The following is a 23,614-nucleotide window of genomic DNA, read 5'->3' as shown; positions in this document are numbered from 1 at the left end:
GGCCGCGCCGATGGACAGCGCGCACGCCGCTTGCTTTATAAAGACGATGGCGCTGTCGCACACTTAACAGACGAGAGTATCACGTGGACATAAGTTTCTTTTTCTTTCTCTTTAGGACCGCACCTGCAGCATACGAAAGCTCCCAGGCCAGGGGTCGAAGGGAGTCGCAGCTGCCGGCCTGCACCACGGCCACAGCAACGCAGGATCCGGGCCGTGTCTGCGACCCACACCCCAGCTCACGGCCACGCCGGACCCTTCAGCCACGGAGCAAGGCCAGGGATCCAACCCACGTCCTCGTGGATCTTAGTCAGGTTCGCTAACGGCGGAGCCACGAAAGGAACCCCGTGGGACCCTCTTTCACGTGCACTGGGAAACCAAAGCACCCGTGTGAGCCCGCCTGGCAGGTGCTTGCCTTCCCGAGGGGCCTGGAGCCGGGCTCACAGGCAGTGTCTCCGCGGTGCGCGTGCACAGTCACACCTCGAGAAACCTCGCTCGCTCCTGGCCGTCGCGTCCTTCCCTCAGGCTCCCGCAGCACATCCCTCCGGACGGCGTCCCTCCGCCTGGCAGCTGCGGCTCCTCAGCCTCGGGCAGGGCTCTGGTCCCGCCTCTCCTCAGGGCCCCAGATGCTCCCTGCTGCTCGGCGGCGTCTTTGAGGCTCTCTACTCAACTGTTCGTTTCCGTTACGGTTGTTCCAGGTGCAGACTATTCTGACTCTCGGCTCTCTCTCCCTTCGGGAGTTTCGCTCTGTCCACACAAGACGTTCTCCGCACCTTCTTTCAGCTCTTGGAGCATCTGGGAGACGGCTGTTTCCCCGAGTTTCCCCTTGTGGCACAGCAGCAGAACGAACCCGACCAGCATCCACGAGGTCGCGGGTTCGATCCCTGGCCAGTGGGTTAAGGATCTGGCGTTGCCGGGAGCTGCGGTGTCACCGTGGCTGTGGTGTAGGCTGGCGGCTGCAGCTCTGATTCCACCTCTAGGCCGGGAACTTCCACATGCTGTGGGTTCGGCCCTAAAAATGAAAAAACAACAACAAAAAAAGAGATTTGTTTTAAAGTCTTTCTTTCTCAGGGACAGATTCTGAATTGTTTTTGGTTCCTTTCAACAGGTTCTCCACACCCTCCCGTTTCTTTGCAGGTCTCCAACTTCTTGGTTGAACACTGGACATTTAAAAACGTGACAGCTCTGGGCACCAGATTCTCCCTCCCCTGCGGTTTGCTGGGGGTCTGTTTTGTTTTTACTGTTATAGGCTCCTTGCCAAGAACCAGCCAGAAGAGGAGCCTCCGGGTTTTCTCAGGTCTTTGCTGAGTCCTCACCTGGGCGTATGCAGCAGACACTTGCTAACCTTCTCAAACACGCAAATTTCTTCTCCGGCTTTTTTCGTAGGGCCGCATCCGTGGCACCTGGAGGTTCCCAGGCCAGGGGTCCAATCGGAGCCTGGCCACTGGCCTGCACCACGGCCACTGCATCCTCTCAGACCTCTGTCAGGCTCGTCTCCACTGAGTCACGACGGGAACTCCACGTGCGATGGTTTCTGAGCGTCCTCGTCCTTAATGTCTGGCCCGAGAGGGGAAAGCGAAACAGTGGAGGGGAGCGGGTGCCAGCCCCCCCGGCACTCGCCTCCTTGGGGGGGTGCCAGCCCACGGCTGCCTCCCTCTGGGTCTGCACTCTGACCAGAAGCAGCCATCAGGATTTCCCTCGTGGTGTGGTGCGTTAAGGACCCAGGGTTGCTGCAGCAGTGGTGCAGGCTGCAGCTGCAGCATGGGTTCGCTCCCTGGCCCAGGAGCTTCCACATGCGTGGGGGCAGCCCCCACCCCCAGCCAAATACATAAAACAGCAACTGGCAATGGAGCACGGAGCCCTGGCATCTGGAGGCCAGGGGCTTTCTCACTTCGTGCTCCCACAAGCTCCACGCGTGCTGTTCCAGGAGCACGTGCACATGGCTGCAGGTGGGACCCTCCACGAAGAGCGAAACTGACGGAAGGTTACCCAGCACCTGCCAAGTCCTCTCCTGGGACGTGTGAGCCTCCAGCCGGGAAGAGCTCCGAAGCACTTCCACCGCCAGAACTGCTTCAGCCGTGCTGTTCTCCGGGACGGACCGCAAGAAACTCTGAGGCACGTGACCGATGAAAACACAGTCGGCCGTTTAGAAAAATATACCTTTATTGTTTCGATGCTGCTGCACGACACAGATGCCCACTCATACAAACACGGCCTTCACGTTAACTACAGACTAAACACAAGAAACCATGAACCAATCAGCAAAACCACTGGGAAAGCTTCTAACCGTGACTCCTTCTTCCAAACGTACACCGGGACGACGAAATCGTCGCAAGCCACCCCCGACACTCGGAGGGTTCCCTGCCGCCAAACCTCAGTGTCTCAAGAAGCAGCAAAGGGCAGAGTGACACGGACGGAAACCACGCGCGTTTCTCAACTCCACGCAGAGCCGGGCCCGTCTCAAGCTCCTTCGACCTTTCCACAAACCACCACCTCCGCACACAAGACCGGGGCTTGGCCTCAGGCTGCAGGGTGGTTTTCCAGCTGCCGTGCTGGGCGGCCTCCCACGACCTCAGAGCGTGACTTCCGGACGACCCGAAGCTGGGGAAACACTCACCCCACCCCCGAGGCCCCTCCCAGGCCCGAACCCAAGACCAGACCGCCAGCAAGGCCTACGGATCGGGCCCCGGCTGACCTCCACCACCACAGCGAGAGGCGCGGACACACTGGGAACCCGGAACACCCGTGCTGAATCCCGGGACAGAAAGGCCCGAGCGCTGACCTCGATCCAGGACGCGACACCGCGGCCACGGCGCTCAGGCTGAGGCGGCCCGACGGACCCCCCGTGAGCTGGGAGATCCGTGTCTGCCACAGGCCTGAGGTGCCCGAGGGCAGGGGGCTCCGGGGCACAGGCTTCCCGCCGCCCCCCTCAGGGCCGGACAATGCTGACAGTCTGTCGGGTGGCGCCAAGAACGGCGCCAGGTCCATCCACCCCCACCCAGAGGGCCAAGCGCAGGCACCGCGGCGCCCACTCCGTATCGGCAGCAGCTCCACATGGGCCGTGTGGACGCGGGGGGACGGCCCGCGACGGCCCGGGAGCGCACCCGAGCTCCGTGGCCAGGACAGCCGCCCCCGCTCCCCAGCAGGTGCCCACGGGGTTAACTGCGGGGCTCGGAGGCCGTGGGGCTGCGGACGGTGGACATGAGGTGGGACTTGTAGGTCTTGCTCAGGCCGGTCATCCAGAACTTGAGCAGCTTGACGTTGTCCTCCTCGGACGCCCCGAGGATGCTCAGCAGCTTCTGCGTGTCCTCCTTGGGCCGGCTGTCGACCTTGGTGAACTTGAAGAGCACCTTCACTTTGCTGCAGGAAACCGAGACCGAACACTCAGCGACCCCAGCAGCCTCACCAGGGCTGGGGCCCAGGGGCCCCGGGGGCTTCCGGACCGGCAGCAGCTCTGGAAGCGGCGCGGGGTCCCTCGCCTGCCCGCCGGCACCCACGCTGGGGCGTCCAAACAGGAGGACAACAGCGGAAACCGCGCCCTACATTCGGAGAAGAAGCGGCTGCTCGGGGGCCTCCCTGCATCAATCCCCTGAAGTCGGGACAACGTCTGACCCGTTAAACCCGACGACACGCGACTCCGCGCGGGACACAACGGCCGCTTCCCGCGGAGCGCCTGGTCTCGTGCCTGCGCCACCTCCCCGCGGCCGCCTCCTTTCCGGAAGCAGGTCCTGGTTCCCGGGGCAGCGGCGCCCCCTCCCCCGCAGCGGCCCGGGGCCCAGGCGGCGCTTACTTCATCCACTCCTCCTTGAGGCACACCAGGCACTGGTCCACCACGTCCACGGACAGGTTCTGGTTGGTCAAGGCAGCTTCCATCTTATTCAGGATGGTGGGGCCGACTGCGGACCCGGCGGGGCAGAGCGGGGGGCGTCAGCACGGGCGGCGGGCAGCCGCAGCCCCCCGCCCCGTTGCGGCCAGAGGCCGCCCTGCCCAGCAGCGCCCACCTCGGTCCGCGGCCACTGGGCTTCCACTGGTGACCACGAACTCGTACTTGCTGAGGGACTGGTCGTCCTCGCACGCGGCCGGGTGGAGGCTGGAGCGGGGGGCCGCGTGGACCTCCACGATGACGGCGAACTCTGCGGCAACACAGAGGCGCTGCCCGGGGGCTCCTGACACCCGGCCAACGGCCCCCGCGACCTCAGGCCACCCAGACGGGGCAGGGCTCCCGTCGGAGGTTTGCGCTCCGGGTGTAGCGTCTTCTGTGTGTATCGTGAGCGTCCAGGGCGCACGTCTGCCTCGTGAAGCTAAGGCCACAGAGCAGCGCTGCCCATGGATTAACTACTGAATCACTATGTCCGACTCTGGCGCCGGCCGGCCCCAGCGCACGACCGGGAGCTGACACAGAGGAGCTACGGGCTGTGTGGGGGTCACGCAGCCTGCGGGGGTCTCTGGGACTAGAGCCTGCCTTCTCCGCGCTGCCTCCTGCGCTCACGCCCCAGCCGGGGTGCTCAGGGGGTGGCAGCCCCGCAGGCCTGCGCTCTGGGGGGCCCGGGAAGGAGGCCTCAGTCCCGCAGGCCTGGACCTGGGCAGCCTCACTCGGCCACACCACAGACGTCCCTGCCATCCACCCCCCCATCCACCGCAGGGGTTCCCGCCAGGCCTGGCACCTGCCCCCACGGAGGACCGCTCCCCAGCGAGCCACCCTGACAGGAGGTTGTGCCGTCCAACCCTCACCCACTTCAAGGACAGAAAACGGGCCCAGCGCCCCCGGGAGAGCAGGTCCTGCAACGTGGGTCTTCCCGGCAGGCGCCGTCCTCGAACCCACAGCCAAGATCCCGTCACCACACTTCGGCTCCGGGGCCCGGAGAGCGCAGGGCACGCACCTGAGGCCAGCACGTGGGGGGGGATGTGCACGTGCGGGCTGAGCCCCAGGAAGTTGCAGCGGTAGGCCTCCTCGTACTGGCCACTGTAGGGGATGACGCGGACGCAGCCCACGGGCAGCATGGTCTGGGGGGGACAGGGCGCCTCAGAACCGGCCCCGCCAACGCAGCCCCCGGGTCCCCCGCCGCTGGGCAACGTCAGCTCTCCCGCTGCCCTGACCTCAGGCGTCCGTCTCTCGCCTCACCCCCCAAAAGCCTCTAAGGCTCTGGAGAGGCCGGTTCACTCTGCGCCCTCGGGGGCCTCGGCAGGGGCTGGCGTGCACACTCGCGCACACTCGCAAAGCCAGACCTGGGCCTTGCGCCCCCTCGGCCTCCGGGGAGGCAGCCACACCTCGCCCCAGGGGCTCTCGGCGAGCCCTGAGCAGCGGATGGCGGGGGCCCAGACCCGCCTCCCCGAGCGACGGCTTCTCAGAGGCCCTGGGCTGGGGGGCGCGGCCGCCGGGACGGTCAGCCACCCGTCAGCACAGCGTGGACCCCGGGCTGGAGTGAAAACCACGGACGACCGCCCTTGGGAGTGGTGGAGACACACGCGGACCCGAGACGCAGGCGCGACCCTGCGCCCGGTCTCTGCTGCATCCTCCCCCGGCTTTGGGCGACCCGCCAGGCCGACACGTAAGAAGAAAGACCCGCTCACCCGGAGGACCTCGAAGGCTGAGTGGACGAGGTCCGCGTCTCTGCTCTTCCAGATGACCTGGTTCCCCATGAGCACGTGCCAGGCCAGCATGCGAAAAGACGGGGCCCCCAGCACCTGCAAGACACGGTCGATGGTCTAGAAACTTCCTCCGCAGCGTGAACGGAGACCGGTCAGGACAGGCAGCGTTGCCGGGAGGCCGGGCGAACCTGCCCGAGGGCGGGAGGGCGCAGGCTGACCCCGAGGCTCCTGCGCACGTTAACATCTTTTTCCCGACGCTGTTCTCAAAAACTTGAGGCAGTTAAGTGCTGGCTTTTTGTCCATTTCTCTCCTGCTCTACACGCTGAGGCTTTGCCCAATCACGTCAGCGCGAGCCGGCGGGATCAAAGCCTCTTCGGCTTTAACCCACGCGAGCGGCCGCATCGAGGGTGGATTTTGACGGGCGGCTCTTTTTCATCCCAAGGCCCCGCAGACCCCCTGCCCTGAGGTCAGTCTCCACTTCACTGTCCAGAAGAGAAACGACCCTTTTCTGATAGGTTCACGCTCGATGTCAAAGTCAACTCCACCCGACAAAAGGGACAGGCCGCCTCCGCAAGCGCGCCGTCCGCCCGCCCGCCGGCCCCGCCGGCCCCCGCCACGCGCTGCACCGCAGGCTCCGCTCCCGTGCTTCACGGCCCAGGGCGCACCTGCGGCACTGGGGTGGGCACGGCAGGGGTCTCTCACTCCCTGTGAGAACGGACGCCGTTTTCAATGTGTGAGGCACCTAGGCTGTGCACAAACCCACGGTGCTGTTCAACTCCTTTAGAAGGGTCTAGAATGATGCGTCGTGAGACGCCAACGGTAAGGCCTTTCCTGAAAAAGGCCGCCGTATCCTCAATGACGTCCCAGAGGCCACCGCCACCCTCAGCCGCCCCCCAGGAAGTTCCTGCGTCTCCTGCGCACGACAGGCCCGAAGGACAAGGCGCTGGATACGGAGAAGCCGCGAGGAGGGGACCCGGCTCCCCTACCTGCCACCTACCTGCCGCATGTGCCGCAGGGACTTGAAGACGGGGGGCTTCCGCGGCTGCCAGGCTCCACGGTCGGAGAGCATGGCCGGGTCCGGGGGGCGCTGGGCCAGCTCCCGGCCGCCCGCGGCCTCTGGCAGCGCAGGGCCTTCCCCCTCCTCTGTGGCCTCGGGGCTGCCCCAGCTCTCCGACTCCTCTTCCAGGTCTGCAACACAGACGCCGACTCAGTCCCCACCGCGCTGCCCTGGGCGCCGGCGTCCCCTGCGCCCTGCACACGGCCACCACGGCCCAAGGACACGCGTGGTTCAACCGGCCAGAAGCTTCCCGCCGTCTGCACTCCTCGCTGACCCCGGAGCCCCGGCGTGGGCCGCCAAGCCGGCGGGAAGATGCCACCGGCGACAGGGCGACACCAGCCTGTGGTTACTGAGTGTCCAAGGGCCGCCACACCTGGTGTCATTGCATCCTACTGTCCTGAGGTCACTTCACAGACAGGAAGCATCTGTCAGGTCACCTAATCCTCCCCACCCGTGGAAATGACAGCGTCTTCTTGCCACGTCACAGGCAAAGGGCCTCACGAGTGCCCTCGAGCCAGGACGTCACGCGGCTCTGTCCCACCCAGCGTGTGCTCTAAGCCCCTCTGCTCACCTTCGCGGCCAAACACAGTCCCAGACCTGAGAGGGAGCCCCGCACGCGGGCGTCCCCTCCCCCCGACACGCACGCCCGGCTCCCCGCCTGAGTACATTTGGACGCAGGCAGCCCTTGCCGTCTTCACAGGCTGGGAACTTTCACCCCCACTTTGAGGCCACCCCGTGTGGGCACAAATCCGGAGGCGAGGCTGTGTCCTGACCAGGTCCCGCTCTGGCTGAACCAGCTGCCCCCCACACGATGCAAGTCCCCCGACTCCAGGAATAACCTGGGAACGGCTCCAGGGCGTCCAGCCAATCACCTGCACAACCCCAGAGAGGCTGGGGACTGAGCCCTGGGTCTGCACCGCGGGGAGTCGCCTCACCGCGGAGGAGAGCAGCGCCCCTGGGCCGGGCCAGACAGCGCGGCAGACCAGGAACCCAGGGAGGGTGGCCCCGATGCCGAAAGGCTCGGGAGCCGCCACGTGCAGTGACGTACAAGGTTCTACTGTTTAAACGCAGAGAACGGGGGTCCCTGGTGGCCCGGTGGTTAAGGACGCAGCTGCTGTGGCTTGGGCTCGACCCCTGGCCCGGGAACTTCTGTTTGCCACGCAGCGGCCAGAAACGGGCAAAGGATGCATCACCGTCAGAAAGGCCAAGCGGCTGCTCACGTCACACAGGGACGCGAAAGCTCCAAGCCGTCCTGAGTCTCTCCCGAGCGACAGCCCTCGCCAGCGGCCGTCAAGGAAAACGAGACAGGAAACGGCGAGAAAGAGGTGAAGTGCGAAGAGCCAGCTTCTGCGAGGGCTTCCCGCTGGGCGGCGGGGTGCAGACGGCCCCGCGGCCCCGGCCCCGGCAGGCGCGGCGCCCGCTCACCTGCGAGCTGCTCCATCTGGACCAAGGTGTCCTCAGTGGGCGCGCCTTCCAGGAGCTTCTCGGTCAGCCGGCTGCCACACGCCTTCAGGAGCCTGCGGAACAGAGCGTCCCTGACGCCGCCTTCCCCGGGGCAGAACTGGACCGGGGGCAGGCCAGCCTCTCGCCCCGACTACGGTTAACAGGAAGCACGGCCGCAAGAGAAGGGGCTGAGCAAGCCCCGAGCGGACCCTACAGCACACGTAGCCCAGGCCTCCAACCAAAGGCAGGAAGTCGGGGTGGCGGGGTCTAGACGGAGAAGCCTGCCGCACGGTCCAGCGCCTGTGCGGGGCGCTGACCCCACCACACAGTCCGCCCGGCGGCAGGGCCCGCAGAGGGACCGCGGCCTGGGCTGTGTGGCCTTATCGGGCCACTTCACTCATCTGGACGGATGTGACCGCGGCTCTACGGCTGAAACGACACAACCAAGACTCGCTTTTAAAAAAAAACTTAGGCTGGAGTTCCCGTCGTGGCGCAGTGGTTAACGAATCCGACTGGGAACCATGAGGTTGCAGGTTCGATCCCTGGCCTTGCTCAGTGGGTTCAGGATCCAGCGTTGCCGTGAGCTGTGGGGTACGTCGCAGACGCGGCTCGGATCCCGCGTTGCTGTGGCTCTGGCGGAGGCTGGCGGCTGCAGCTCCGATTCAACCCCTTGTCTGGGAACCTCCATATGCTGTGGGAACAGCCCAAGAAACGGCAAAAACACTCACACACACACACACACAAAATCCTAAGGGAGTTCCAGCAGCTTAGGGAACTGACACTGTTATTGTAGGGGCTCAATTCACTGCTGTAGCAGGACGTTTTATACGCTGCAGGCGCAAACAAAAAAAAAAAGAAGATAAAGAGGAAAAAAAGAGAAAGGATTTAAAGAAAAGGCGAGAAGAACATAAAAGGGCAGTAAAGACGCAGGGAGCTGCTAAAGCAGGACAATGGGAGCGTCCAGCTCTTTGGGCTGCTCGTTACACGTGGAGTCCGTGTGAAAATTTCCCTAAATAAGAGGACACTTCTGACAGGGAAGTCCTTGAGTGAGGCTCCTGAGAATCTGCAAACTGAAGAGAAAAAGAATCTTTCTGCCTCACCTGACCTGGCTCCTCCTGCCTTTTCATTTTTGTTTTTATTTTTTGCTTCTGAGGGCCGCACCTGAGGCAGACGGCGTTTCCCAGACCAGGGGTGAAATCGGAGCTGCAGCCACCGGCCTCCACCACGGCCACAGCAGCGCGGGACTTGAGCCACGTCTACAACCTACACCACACTTCGCGGCAACGCCAGATCCAAGCCTTGCAGGGACCTACACCCCAGCTGATGACGACAGCAGATTCTCAACCCACTGAACGAGGCCAGGGACTGAACCTGTGTCCTCGTGGGTGTTAACTGGGTTTGTTTCTGCTGAGCCACAATGGGAACCCCCTTCTTGTTCTCTCAAAATCGCTTTATTAGGGAAAAAAGACAGGAGGAACTGTGTGCCAGGTGCTTCCGCCTTAGTGTGCAGGTTCTCGGGAGCTGCACTCAGGGGTCTACCTGAGAGGAGCCTCCACACCAGGCCCTGATGGGGACGCTGCACAGGGATGCGGGTCGGCGGGGGGGGGGGGGAGTCCCTGGAAGGAGCGCAGCCTGCAGCGGGCGGAGAAACCCCCTGCGGCCCGAAGACAGACCGGGGTGGTTTCCAAACACGCTCCCAGATCTGGTGACGCTTTCCCTCTAAAAGGCGGAGACAAGCCTTCTCCTCCCGCCAGGCAGCGCCTAGCGACAGGGGCACACTGGTGACAAACAGCGCGTGCAGGAAGCACAGGGAGGGGGCTGCCGGGGTCGGTCCTAAGAGCAAGCAGGTCCCATCCAACTGCCCCACACAGCCGGCGACGACATGCCAGCCTCGAGAGGGAGCCAAGACTTAGGAGAGCAACTCCGCTGGGAGCCCGGGCGGGGCTCCTGGCAAGTGCAGACCCCCAGGCTGTGCAAGACCAACGCACCCCGCTGTTCACGAGAAAGGGGAGACCGCTCGTCCCGGCACAGAAACGTCACTTTGAAAAGACCACTAGGGAGTTCCCGCCAGGCCGCGGCGGCCGGGGATGCTGGGGAGCCTGGGGCTGACCCCCGGCCTGGGGCAGCGGAGGCAGGGACTCAGCAGGGCCGAGGCTACAGTTCAGTCCCCGGCCCGTGAACCGCCAAGTGCCACAGGTGGGGCTGCTCAAACACAAGACACGTCGGGAAGCGAGTCCCACCTAAATGCGACCCGGCCCCCCGCCACCCCGAGCCCGCCCCCGCCAGCTGTGCGGGGCGCGTTACCAGGCGAAGGAGGTGTGCAGGCAGGCCCAGAGGCTGTCGTCGTCGGTCAGGGAGGTCAGCGAGCGGGCGGCGTTGCCGTTCCTCTGGTGCAGGAACGGCGTGAAGGCCGTGTTCATCCTCTGCGCGCGCTGGGGGCACCCGAACTGCTCCGCCTCGAACACCTGACACGCACAGGCCGGGGGTCAGAGCCGGCTGGGCGCCCGGGCCCAGCTGGCACCCCAGCCTGGAGGCGGCCGCCAGACTCTGGCGAGCAGAGCAGCTCCGCCCACGGGCGCCGGAGACGAGGCTCGGCCGGGAAGCTCTCCTGCAGCCGCCCCTGCACGGGTCCCCCTCCCTCCACGGGCCCGGGGAGGCCCCCTCCCCCACCCCCGCTCAGAGCTGCAGAGGTGGGACACGTGACCGCCCCGGGGAAAGGAGGGGCGAGAGGTGCGAGGCCTCCAGCCCCACCCCGAGCCTGGCAGCAGGCAGAAGCAGCACGACTTCGGCCGAGCTGACCATCGACCATCCGCCCCGCTGCCCGCCCCCCCCCCCCGGCCGACAGCTGCAGAACATCAACGAGACACGAGCTTGTAACCAGAGTGCCACCGGCCTGTCCTGAGCCGCAGCCCTGCTGCCGCAGGTGCACGTCGGCCGTGGCTCTGCAACCTCGTGCACATAGGCCGCCAAGGTCACGGCCAGAGACGGCAAGGCCAGCCGTGCAGCAAAGTCGGAGCCCACAGGACCAGAACCACAGACTCGAGAGCCCGCGGAGGAGGAGGCGCCCGCGCCTCGGCCGGGAGACGACGGCTGGGACAAGCCGTCCGCGGTCACCTTGAGGGCCTTGCCCTGGAGCTCGTCGATGATCCCTCGCACCCTGCCCAGCAGGAAGGGCCAGGAGTTGATGAGGTAGATGCGGTCCATCATGATGGCGATGATGCTGTACCAGCGCTGGAAGCCGCGGGCCAGGCTGTCCTTGATGAAGAACGTGTGGCTGAACACGAAGCCGTGCTGCTCGTCCCCGAAGAAGATGGGGCCTTCGCGCCCGGGGCAGACCTGCGGGACGGGGACACCTGCTCCGGGACGCCGTCCTCGGCGAACCCCGCGGAGAGCGGGAAGGGCGAGGGGACAGAGGGAAGGCGCCTCCTAGAGATGACACGCGACCCTGAGAACCGCGAGGGCCGGCGGGCTCCCTCCTCCCACCTCGAGCCATAAACCACGACGCAAGGTCGCAGCCTCGCTCCGCGGGGCCACCCTGGAGTGCTGGCAGGTCTACACAGCCCCGCAGCGACGACCGTGTGACGAAACCCGGAGGAGACATGGGCCTCGCTCCCGACACCCCGTCCAGCACACACCCGCCCTGAGCAGGGGAGCAGGGGCGCAGGGAGCAGCCAGGCGGGCACCCGGCGCCCAGGACCAGCAGCGAGGGAGCCTGGTGCTTCTCAGCAGGGGGACCCCGTGACAGGGAGCGGCTGCCCCCAGACTGCATCCTCTGTGACGAGGACACAGGCTAAGGCGGGAACGCGACATCGGCAGCTGCATATCTGAGACGTACCGACCCCCGCCAGGCGGCTCGGAGAGCACACGGCGACTGACGGGGACAACGAGGGGGGGAGGCGACACCGGACGTGAGCAGCGTGTCCGTGAACAGCCGCTCCCCGAGGGCCGGGGGCTTCAAGCGCCAAGCTGGCCACAGGCCAGCCTCCAGCAGGGCAGGGCGCACACGGAGCCCTGAGGCCGCCCGCTCCCGCTCGGCCCGGCCGGCCTTGTCTGGCAGCACCACCAGCCGCCCTCCGCTGGTCACGGAGGCGGCGCTGGCCCCAGGGCCCGGGGCCCGTGGAGCGCGAGGGGCCCGGGCCGCTCACCTCACAGCTCAGGCTCCGCACGCAGGCCTGGCGGACGATGCTGAAGAGCTGGGGGTGGTTGGGGTGCTGGTGACTGACGTACTTGATGGAGGTCTCCTTGTCGTGGCTGATGTAGCCGGGGTGGCCGGCGGCAAGGGACCGGCAGCCCTGCCCGCGAGAAAGCAGGGGAGGCCGGTTGGCAGGGGAGCAAGCTATGCGCCCTGCCGCTCGCGCAAGCGTGGCGCAGGAGACGAGCTGCCCTCACGAGGGGGTCACCGGGTCCTGCGGCCCCACCAGCCGAAGACCCCAGCACCTCCTACCAGGAAGCAGCAGGACGCGGAGGGAACGAAGGGCAGCAGACCCGACCCACCAGCATCGAGCAGCAGGGCGAGCCCTGGGCGCGTGACCCAGAAACCCCTCCCGGGGGGCAGCGCCGAGGAGCGGCTGGCAGACGTGCCGGCCTGTCCTGGGTCCCAGCACAACTGTGCGGCAGAGGTCCCCGAGAAGCCACGGGACCGTGGTGTCGGTGCGGCTGTCCGGGGACACACACCCAGACCCTCTGCGCGGTCCAGCTGGGGCCCTCCACAGCCACCAGCATGGAGTTCCTGCAACTCCGACGGGACCTCCCGCCTGAGAACTTCCACGTGCCGTGGGTGCAGCCCTAAAACACGAAGTCAATAAAACAAAGCCACCAGCACGGGGGGTACTGAGGCCAGTGCTGTGCGGGACCCCCCGAGGCCACTCCAGCTCAAGGGCTCGGAGTCCTCCAAGACTCTTCCAGCCCGGACCCCGCCCCAGGGGACACACTCGGTCACCTCCTGCTCCCTCCCCCAGGCCCCCCGTGCTTTCCAGCAACGCATCAATCCACCTCGTCACGCCGTCGGCTCCTCGGCACAACCAAGCCAGGGCGGCTGGCATGCTTCTCACACAGCACTGACAGGTCCACCCCGCCCAACCGCGAGTCCCGGCCCAGGTCCTTGGAGAGGAGCCGCGGCTTGACGAGAACACGTGATCTCCAATCCACAGCCCCGAAGCTGCACCGAGAGGCCCGGCCGGCAGGGCAGGCCCGAGAGGAGAACACTCCCCTGACAACAGGGTCCGGGGCCAGACGCCCAAGAGGCGCAGTGTGCGAACGCGCGTGTGCGGGGGGCTGGCAACCGCGCTGCCAGGGCAGGGCGCAAACACGAGAGCTCACGCGACAGGAGAGGACCAAGAGGGGAGCAGCGAGCGCGAGGGCCCAGGGCCGTGCTGCCAGGCCCCACGAGCCCCTGCCGAGAACAGGCGCCCAAGGCCAGGGGACACTCGCCTCGCACATGTCTGACTTCTTGGGCCCCGGGCTGCTGGACTCCGCGCTGGCCCCTTCCGCCGGGCTGTGCGCGCGGACGCGGCTGCTCATCTGAATGCCGCCCTCCTCCTCCTCGGCCTGGTCACCCTGGCCGGCGCCGTCCCCGCTCCCGGCCCCCTGCGGAAGCGGCGCGTGCAGCACCTCCGTGCAGAAGAGAGTGCGGGGGCCGTGGAGCTCGCAGAAGTGGCAGAGCGCGACGATGGCGTTCATGGCGTCCGGGGGCGGGCGCGAGGCCTGTGGGGAGAGGGCAACACCGCGTGCTGACCGGCACCTCCACCCGACGGCACTGCCGGCCCCGGAGCACGGGGAGGCTCCCTGCTGCGAGGACGGAGGCCGAGCCGGCCGCCGAGGACAGACCCCCAGCGAGAACCAGACGCTGCGGCCCAGGCCCCGGGAACCCGCCCGTCGCGGCCGCCCCTCGGAGCTCACCTCCTGGGGGCACACGGGCGGTGAGCGCGTCAGGAGGGCAGGCCCGCGGGTGCAGGATGCCTGCGGGGGGCGGGAGGGGTTTAGACAGAAGGGCTCCCGGGGGTGTGGGGGCTGCACAGGCGGGGCCGGGGCGGGACACTACAAGAACTCCAGGGACCCTCTGGGCCACAGGACACCCGCGACTCTTTCTCAGAGATTAGAGCGCCCCTGCTGGGGTCTGGTAAGAAACGGCATCAGGGTGAATTTTACTCGGATCCTGGGGCTGGGGGGGGGGGTGGAACAGAGCGGGACTGGGGCGCGCGGAGACGGGGGCGGCTGGACCAGGAAGGCAGGCGACGTGGAGCTGGGTGGGCTACGCGGGGGGCACCTCGATGGGACCTGGGCCCCCAGAGCTTAGACGCAGGGGAAGAAGGGCTCGTCGAGGTGACAGACGACAGGCAGGGCGGCAGAGCACAGAGACCCCGTGCGCAGAAAGTGACCGCAGGGACAGCAGGGCCCTGGCGGAGCAGCGGGGGCAGCAGGGCACCCAGCGGGCCCCCAAGGGCAGAGGAGGCCCAGAGGGGGACAGTGACGGGCCAGCGTACCTGCCACGCGTGACACAGCAGGGCCTGGAAGCCAGGCTCGAGGAGGGACGAGGACTCTCTGGGCCCACGCGTCTGAGACGGGAGCGGGAGCCTCGCCCTCCCGAGCAGCCCTGTCCTCGTCTCACAGGCTCGCGGGGCTCACGGCCACCGTTTTAAGGGAACAGGGTGGACTGGGGACCATTTCTGTCACCACAGGAAGTGCCCCAGACAGCCCTGCTCCATTGGTAACCGTTCAGGCGCCTGGCGTCTGAGAGAGTCCTGGGCGCCGGCCCTCTTCTCTTGGGGACACCACCCCCCACCACGGAGTCAAAGGGCAGGTTCCCTGCGCGCGTCGCCCAGCAAGCCAGGCCCCCGCAGAGGGCCGACCGAGCCAAGGCACCAAGCGGCCTGAGCGCGCACGGCGGGGCCGGCGTCGCCCTCCTGCTGCCGGGAGCTCAGGGCCGCTCTCCAGCCTGCCCACCTGCTTCGCAGCCGCCCGCTGGGCCAACCGGCCCGTGCCTGCCAAACAGCAGGAGCCGCAGGACCCACCACGAGACAGGCCTCTGAGGAGGCGGCCCGTGGGCAGTGAGTCAGGCCCCGGCCTGGACGGCGCCGGGGGGGGGGGGGGGGGGGGTGCGGGGACAGACAGTTGACAGGAGGACGTTTAGGTTTAGCGGGAGGGCCCCGAGGTCAGGGAGAGTCTGGGCTGGGCTGCAGGACTAGAGGGCAGCGCCGAGGGTAAAGGGCCAGGACCCTCCCCACGGACCCCAGCCGGTCACCCCTCAGCCTCCCCCCCCCGCAGGGCCCTGCTCGGAGGGGCCCCTCATCGGCCCCGGGGCCCGGCTCGCCCGTCCCCCTTCCCCGACAGGGGAGGGGTCCTCTCCTCCACAACAGGTCTCCCACACAGGCGACACCCGCTCGCTGCCGCTGGAGAAAGACAGGAACTCAGGAGCCGAGCAGAAAGGACTGCTGTTGCCACAGAGGGTGGAAGGGTCACTGCGGGGTCTGCAGACACCAGACTGAGGGGCACCGGCTCGGAGGACACCAAGGAAGGACTGGACTCACAGAAGCTGAACAGACCAGATTTAAAAGGCTAAGGGCCGAGTTCCCATCACGGCTCAGTGGTTCAAGAATCCGACTTGGAGCCGTGAAGTTGCAGGTTCAATCCCCGGCCTCGCTCAGTGGGTTACGGATCCAGCATTGCCATGAGCTGTGGTGTAGCTCACAGACGCAGCATGGATCCTGCGTTGCTGTGGCGTAGGTGGGCAGCCACAGCTCCGATTCGACCCTAGCCCGGGAACCTCCATGTGCCGCGGGTGCAACCCTAATAAAATTAAAAAAGACGAAAAAAAAAAAAGGTAAAAGCGACATGGTTGAAGTAAATGGCTGAAACACCCACTGTAAGAGTTTTTTTTTGTCTTTTTGTAGTTGCTGTTATTGTTGCTATTTCTTGGGCCGCCCCCACGGCATATGGAGGTTCCCAGGCCAGGGGTCGAATCGGAGCTGTAGCCTCCGGCCTACGCCAGAGCCACAGCAACGTGGGATCCGAGCCCGAGCCGCGTCTGCAACCTCCACCACAGCTCACGGCAACGCCGGATCCTGAACCCACTGAGCAAGGGCAGGGACCGAACCCGCAACCTCATAGTTCCTAGTCGGATTCGTTAACGACTGCGCCACGACAGGAACTCCCGTGAGAGTTTTTACGGTGCAGCAAGTTGGAGATCCGGCGTTGTCACTGAGGCAGCTTGGCTCGCTGCTGTGGCACAGGTCTAATCCCTGGCCCGGGAACGTCCACAGGCCGTGGGCATGGGGGGAAAAAAAAAAACAAACCCACTGTGGAAGAAGGAGCAAGGCAACACGATGGAGTGAGAACCTCGGAAGGAGGAGCTCCCGCTGTGGCTCAGCGGTAACAAACCAGACTAGTACCACGAGGACGTGGGTTCAATCCCTGGCCTCACTCCGTGGGCTGCCACGAGCTGTGATGTAGGTTGCAGACTTGGCTCGGAATCTGCGTTGCTGTGCCTGTGGTATAGACTAGCAGCTATAGATCTGATTCGACCCCTAAATAAAAAAACCTCGAAAGAAAAGGTACCTAGACCCAAAGTAATCAAAGGCAGCAAGCTTGAAAAGACCCTATTTTCCTGTGAGAGACGAAAAAAGAACGACGAGTAAGACCTTCGCCAGCGAGAGGCGCACGCGGCGGCAGCACCTGGCCGAGGTTCACCCCGTCTGCAGAGCAGCAGTACCAACCTCCGTGCTTGGCAGTCACGGGACGCGCATGGCGCCTAGGCCAAAGCGAGACAGGCCGCTTCCCAACAGCAGTCTTTCTTCAGCCCTGGGACCTGAGGGTTTCTAGATAAAGGAAAAAAAAAAATCACAGCAGGTTCTAACAGCAACAAGCAACAACTCAAGTGGCTCACAGCCAACATGAAACTAGGATGTCCCCAAAAAGGACTTGGCGATTCCCGTGGTTCTCACTTTTCAGGCAGCCACTGACGGAGAAGGGACATTGGGGTCAAAGACAGGCCTGAGTTCACGCCTCTACAGGAACATTTCACAAACGATCTCTTGCAATAAACTTAAGGGACCTTCTAAAGTGTAAGATACTTAGAGACACAGAGTCCTCGCTGCTCCTTGCTAGTCCTGGTCATAAGGGGGCAGCGGCCGCATCCCCCCACTTTCACCCTTCAGACCGCAGGGCCTGTGGAAGCGGGAAAAGGCCCGTCTCCAGCCAGGCCGGGCGACGGCCAGGAGGCACTGAAGCCCCTGGGCGCCGCCCGAAGCCCCTGGGCACCGCCCGAAGCTGAGCAGCACAGGCCAAGCCTCACCGCGGGGAGGGAACCGCCGCCGGGGCCAGAACAGCGGGCAGCTCTCTTTGGCACCCCCTCCCCACCCCCGTCTCCGCCGGGCGCCCGACGGGCTTTCCAGGATCCGAGCAAAAGGCAGAAACATCCGCCCGCCCGACGGCCTCCTCCCCTTCACACTCCACGCAAAAGCTCAACCCCCGCCCTCCCGCCGGGGCCGGCGCGCGGGACGATGCCGCCCTCCCGGGGTGCGCCCCAGGCCCGGGGTTAACCCCAGCCGCCGCAGAGGACCGACGCTGCGAGGACCCGGCGCAGGGCGGCTGCCGGCCCGGAGCCTCGCTGTACACACAGGGGACACACGCGGCGTCGCGGGCACCGGCACTCAACCGCCGACAAGCTGGTGCCTCCCGCACGTCCGCCCCGAGACGGGGCCCCGACGGCCCCCGCGGATTGTGCCCGGTGTCCCCCGGCTGGCGACCCATCGCCTCCCGCGGGGACTCCTCCCGGCCCCCGGCCCGCCGGAGCCGCCGCGACCCACCCCCGGGCCGAACCTGCCTCCCCCGACCGGGCGCGCCGGACCGCACCCGCCACACCCGACGGCCCCTCACCTCCAGGGCCCGCGGGACCCCGGGCGGGGGCGGCGACGCCGACGCGCCCCTCAGCCCGGCCTCGCCGGCCGGTTCCCTCCCCTCGCCCCGAACCCGCGGGTCAACTAACCGGACAGACCAGGGCGACGCCAGGCGCCGGCGGAGTCCCGAAGCCCCTGGGGCTGCCCTCGGGGTCCGGGGCCGCGCCGTCACCTCCTCCCCCCGCGGGTGCACGGCGCCCGGCCCCAGGCGCGTGACTCGCCCGGGCCGTACCACTGCCGCGGCCGCGGGGGGTGGCAGGCCGTACCACTGCCCAGGCCGCGGGTAGGGGGTGTGGGCCGTACCACCGCCCAGGCCGCGGAGAGGGTCGGCAGGCCGTTCCACCGCCCTGGCCGCGGGTGGGGGTGCGGGCCGTACCAACGCCCAGAGGTGTAGTGGGGGCTCGGGCCGTACCATGGCCCGGCTGGCGGAGGGGGTGCGGTGCGTGCCACCCGTCCCGGAGGCGGTGGGGGCGTGGGCCACACCACCGCCCAAGCCGCGGGTGGGGGCGCGGACTGTATCATGGCCAATTCGCGGAGGGGGTGATGGCCGTACCACCGCCCAGGCCGCGGAGGAAACGCGCGGAGCCACACCCCGGGAAGGCCTGGAGAGCCCGGCGGCCCCGAAGTCCAGCAGAACGCCGTCGCCACTACCCCCAGCCCGCTAACCCTCTGAAAATTCCGGAGTGGTTCCGCCCGCTCAGACGGGGGGCGGGGGATGTCGGAGGAAACCATTACAGGACAGAGGGGTACTTCAATTAAAGAACCTTTTAAAAAAAAACTTGAAAAATATAGCTCTCCTAGAATTCCCAGTGCACACCAAAGAAACAAAAAAGGGAACGTCGCGACTCCATAAAGGGCGCTGTAATTCCCTTTGCTTGCACCATTAGTTTTTGTTAAATTTCCGATTGAACCGGTCTTCGGTGGGGCGTGCGAGCATGGGGCCGTCCGCCCGCTGACGTAAACATAGGGCGACGCCGAGGGAGAAGACCGTCGAGTGACGCAGAAAGCCCGCGCCTCCGGGAAAGTGGGACGGGAAAGCGTGTGCGCCACTAAAAACTGTAGTTATCCACAGATAATCTTCTAAAACCTGGGCGTCTTTTATTCAGACTGTATAGTGGTCAGTCCGAAAGGCTTCAGTGCGTTAGGCCAGGCGGCCTAGAGTGAGGGGGTGTCAATGGACCGCCCCAGACCAAGGGTAAAATCACCGGGTCTGAGAGTTCCCTGGTGGCTCAGGAAATTAAGGATCCGGTGTTGTCACTGAAGCGGTTCGCCTCGCTGCTGTAGCTGTGGGATCGACCGCCGGCCGAGGAACTTCCGCGTGCCAGAAGCGCGGCAGAAAAACAAAAAAATCACGGGAGTCACTTCTGAGCCGAGCAAAGAGCAGATGGGCACCTTGTGGTAGAAGATTAAGGACTACAGGGGATGGAGTTTTGAGGCTAGTTATTGCCCTTACATTATTAACTAGTCCTAGCAATCCAGTTCCTCTTGATATTGGACAGCCAAGAACTTAGCATACTGGCTGATAAGTCAAAAACTAATTTCCGAAGCAAACAGTAACACAGGAGTTCCTATCGCAGCTCAGCGGAAACAAAGAAAGAAACAAAGCCATTAGGACGCGGGTTCGGATTCCTGTAGGTCGCAGAGGTGGCTGGGATCTGGCTTTTCGGTGGCTGTGGTGTAGGCCAGCGGCTAGAGCTTGGATTCCGCCCCTAGCCTGGGAACCTCGTATTCTGCACTTGCGGCCCTAAAATGCGGCAGCGGTGGGGGTGGGGGATGTAACAACAACAACAACAAAACCCCCACAAGGATATACTGATTTGGAGTTCTAGGTTTACTTCTGTCATCAACGCCTGAGTTTTACTGAGTTTGTGAAATGCTTTTTGAAAGCCTTAGTGGAAAGGTGCAAGAAATGATTGCGGCCTCCTAGTCTGCGCCCTTTCAATTTCTAAAAGAAAAATTTCCCACATCTGTCACAGTGAACAAAATTCACCCTGAAAATGACACAGCAGCAATTCTGAATATAAATCTGATCAACTGATTTCCACACTAGTAAAGAACTTAACACAACCTTCCCAAACTTTGCTGCCATGCTGCTTTTATTTAACGGGAGCTTAACATCTTAAAGGGAAGAAATCCCATTGCATATCCTGCTGCTTCAACCGAGAAGACAAATGTTCTTTTACAATTTTTAGTGTTTTGTTGTGTTTTGGTCTTTTTGGGGCTGCACTCGCAGTATATGGAAGTCCCCAGGCTCGGAGCTGAATCAGATGTGCAGCTGCTGGCCTACGCCACAGCCACAGCCAAGTGGGAGCCCAGCGGCTTCTGACCTGCACTGCAGCTCACAGCAACGCCCGATCCTTAACCCACTGAGCGAGGCCAGGAATTGAACCCGAGTCCTCATGGATGCTAGTCGGGTTCATTAATCCCCAAGTCACAAGCTGAGTCGCAAGAGTCATGCTGGGAACTCCTCGATTGAATATGTCTAATCACGTCATTTTTTAAAGAGTATTATAATAGATCTCCTGTTATAAATAGTAATCCAAGCTTTCACCTCTTCCAGCAACAATAGTATTTCCTGGGTTTTCAGTTATGCTTGACAGCAAGCAAGTGACGGGTCATATGTCAGAAGGTGGAACTCACGCAAGACTTGTACGTCCTGCAGAGGTTTGGGCTATCAGACAAATGCATCTAAATCTAAGTATCCGGCCAGTTGCAAGGCAAGAACTAGTCATTCAATATTATCTCTTAAAACAAAACGAGTGTTTATTTTGCCTTTTTTTATCAGAGCAGTTTAAGAAAACTTTTAAAAATTATCTCTCCTCCCCAATTAAATCCATATGATAGCTTGTTGGTATCTTAATCCAATACCAGCTGCTTGTTAAATCCCAACTGGTTGCTTTTCAGTCTAATGATAATAATAAGCAGTCCTTGGAGGATGGAGGCTTATTAAATGCCTTTTACAATTAGCCTAAGTGCTCTGGTTTCAGCTTTTGATTTAGGAAAGGCTACAGATGGGATTTTGTCTTTGTGCAGCAATGTCACCATTAAGTAACTTAAGTGCCTACAAAGAGTACCTGCCCCATTTTCCTGTTCACAAGTACCTCATTTACCATTTATTTACTCTGGGCTCTTTGCAACTGCTCGAACGTACATACAAATAGCAGTTTTCTTCTACAAATTCACTGCTTTCATGGTGCAACCCAGAAACTCAGAATTTACAAATCCAGGAGCTCCCATCGTGGCAGTTGGTTAAAGACCCAGCGTTGCCACCGCTGTAGCGTAGGTCCCACTGTGGCTCCGTTTCAGCCCCTGGCCTGGGAACTGCCCTATGCCTTGAGTGTGGCCAAAAAAAAAAAAAAATTTACAAACCCCAAACTGAATTTCTGAAAAGAAGGGATAGGAGAGAATCAGAAACTGACCCGTGGCGGAATTTGAACGGGGGGTCCCCGCGAACATCATGGCTCACGAGCCAGGACTTCACTTTTTAAGACCCTCTGCCTAATCAGGTGCTGGAGAAGCGAGAGGGTCTGTCGCCGGCCGGAGTACAGAGGCTCCTCCCATTACTGCGGCCAGGGGTATCTTTCACGGGGTCATATTCCACCCGCAATTCCCATGTCCTGAACAAAGCGAGGAAGGCGCGCTGCACTCTGTGCAGGGCAGAGAAGCTCCAGCCCTTCGCGGCCCGTCTGCCGGTCTTTGGCTCCGAAAACACCTGCCACCATTTCAAAAGCGGGAACTCGGAGATGTTTCTTTACACCAGCTCATCCCAAACTGGAGACTCTGGGCCAAGTTCCCCTGAGAGTCGACACTGGAGGCTGAACACTGTCTGGGGGCTCGCCGGGCACAGACAGAAACACACACACACACACACACCACGTACTGAACTCCGAGTGGCTCTCATTCACCCACAGCAAGTATTTTCTATTTGCTCGGCCACGCCCACAGCACACAGACGCTCCTGGGCCAGAGCCGTGACAAGGCTGGATCCGTAACCTGCCGAGCCACGGAGCACCCAGGATCCAGAGGGCCACATCCTCGGGACTCGGAACCTGCCCTCACTCCCTAGGCACAAACGCTCCCTCGAGACGCTCCAGGTCTTCGTAGGTGCGCGTGTTCAGAGAACAACCTGCCGCTGAGAACCACCTCGAAGGAGCAGCTGAGGCTGTGACTTGTTACAGGCACAGGCAGAGCCAGAGCACGCGCTCCTCGGGCGCAGCAGGTGGGAGTCTCAGTGTCACTTCCTGTAACAAATGAGCCCACCAGCCTCCCTGAGAACTTTCAAGAGTAACACCTGTCAAGAGAGAGACCACCCACCGGTTTCACAGAACAATCTAGCGGACGCACTAGTCAGGCATTAGAAAAGGAAAAGGCTCACCAAGGGATGAGCAGATTTAGGGGGTGGCCGAGGCGCCAGGCAGACCTGGGTCCCCACCTGTGCATGTGGGAGCCCTGCCGCAGCCGGGGCCTGCGCCCCACTCCCTGGCTCTGCAGAGCTAGGGCCCCACCACCGGAGAGGACGTGGGAGGGCGCCCCCCGGGCGCTGCGACGGCCGGGGCGCGTGGGGAGTTCCGCGTCAAAATGATGTGGTGTCTCGATGAACCCTGTTTTGGGAAAAAACTAAGTATCCACATCAGAAGCCCACTGAGTTACCCTTTCCCTATAAACACTCATGGCCGACAGCCACTAGGCCCCTCAAACACATTTTAGGCAACTTTAATTCAGGCACAGGCAACTCAGGAACTGTCCAATTGCTTTTACAAAACGACTCAGGGGCTGTCGTTTGCCGCACTGACGGAAGAAACGTTTCCTCTCTCCCAAGAACAGGCAGGTGTACAGGCGTACAAGTGAAAATGACACAGCTCACTTGGAGAGCCGAGTCCCGGGGCGGGCTCACAGCCAGCCCGCGCCTGTCTGTCCCTAAGCTGTGCTGGACCCCAGCCTCACCCAGTCATTTACGGAGCCGGCGGTCTGCGGCTGCGTTCCTACAGCAAAGCAGTCCTTGCCACAAGGGTCCACGGCAAAAAACCCACTTTTTTGGCCTTGTCCACGGCATGCAGACTCCCTTCCTCGGGCCAGGGATCGAACCCATGCCATAGGAGTGACGCCAGATCCTTAACCCGCTAAGCCACCAGGGAACTCCTAGGGCAACTTTTTAGGCATGAAAACGTGACTGCAAATTCCAGGTGAATCTGACCCCACTTTACCAAGCGTCCACACCATTCCGGGGCGAGGGGGCGAGGTCAGTGACCCTGAGTCAGATGCGCTTCAGAGTCTGCAGAGGAGGAGCCCGACATATAATCAAAACGTGAATGTGCGGATGATCGGAAGACGCCTCTGAAGAAAAAGCGGGGAAACCCGGCACCTGTCTCACAAAAGCGCCCTGCTCAAGATGACAAAGAGGGCAGCACTCGCCCGCGTTACAAGGGGCACGGCAGCATCGCTCGGGTTCCAGCGCAGTCGCTTCTAACCGCAAGGCACTGGTTCCTGCCCGAGGGACTCGCCCAGCTTTATTTTTCCTTTGACACAACCGACAGCAACCTGAGGCGCAAAGCTTGTGGTTCCTAAGACCTACCTCGACGCACAAAGAACGCGTTCTGCAGAAACTTCTCGGAGGAAAAAAAGTGATACAGAAGAC

General features: G+C 63.2%; 1 protein-coding gene across 4 annotated transcripts; it reads right to left on the bottom strand.

Moving 5' to 3' along the window:
• Nucleotides 1-2,142: 2,142 nt before the first annotated feature.
• On the bottom strand, nt 2,143-18,623 carry FLCN (folliculin). Of its 4 annotated transcripts, none has more exons than XM_047756838.1 (15): nt 18,392-18,623; nt 16,798-16,899; nt 14,569-15,617; nt 13,985-14,044; nt 13,517-13,789; nt 12,232-12,378; nt 11,201-11,422; nt 10,391-10,551; nt 8,069-8,160; nt 6,584-6,774; nt 5,569-5,682; nt 4,878-5,001; nt 3,999-4,130; nt 3,788-3,893; nt 2,143-3,357 (listed from the first exon to the last, which is right to left on the bottom strand). In XM_047756838.1, the coding sequence occupies exons 5-15, from the start codon at nt 13,763-13,765 to the stop codon at nt 3,156-3,158; spliced, it is 1,740 nt and encodes a 579-aa protein (XP_047612794.1). In that variant the 5' UTR covers nt 13,766-13,789; nt 13,985-14,044; nt 14,569-15,617; nt 16,798-16,899; nt 18,392-18,623; the 3' UTR covers nt 2,143-3,155. The 4 variants fall into 4 exon arrangements, with proteins under 4 accessions (XP_047612794.1, XP_047612791.1, XP_047612792.1 ...); XM_047756835.1 differs by lacking the exon at nt 18,392-18,623 and adding an exon at nt 18,069-18,315; XM_047756836.1 differs by lacking the exons at nt 14,569-15,617; nt 18,392-18,623 and adding an exon at nt 18,069-18,315.
• Between the last annotated feature and the right edge of the window lie 4,991 nt (nt 18,624-23,614).

This window comes from Phacochoerus africanus, chromosome 14 (genome assembly GCF_016906955.1).
Source record: "Phacochoerus africanus isolate WHEZ1 chromosome 14, ROS_Pafr_v1, whole genome shotgun sequence".
NCBI classification, from domain to species: Eukaryota; Metazoa; Chordata; class Mammalia; order Artiodactyla; family Suidae; genus Phacochoerus; species Phacochoerus africanus.
This window is presented reverse-complemented; position numbering and strand designations above follow the sequence as displayed.

Coding starts and splice junctions, on each gene's coding strand:
- FLCN (XM_047756838.1), bottom strand. CDS start 13,765: ATGAACGCCATCGTCGCGCTCTGCCACTTCTGCGAGCTCCACGGCCCC. Junction 4,131..4,877: donor CCCCCACGTGCTGGCCTCAG/GTGCGTGCCCTG, acceptor GTGTTGCCGCAG/AGTTCGCCGTCATCGTGGAG. Junction 3,894..3,998: donor CCCAGTGGCCGCGGACCGAG/GTGGGCGCTGCT, acceptor CCGGGTCCGCAG/TCGGCCCCACCATCCTGAAT.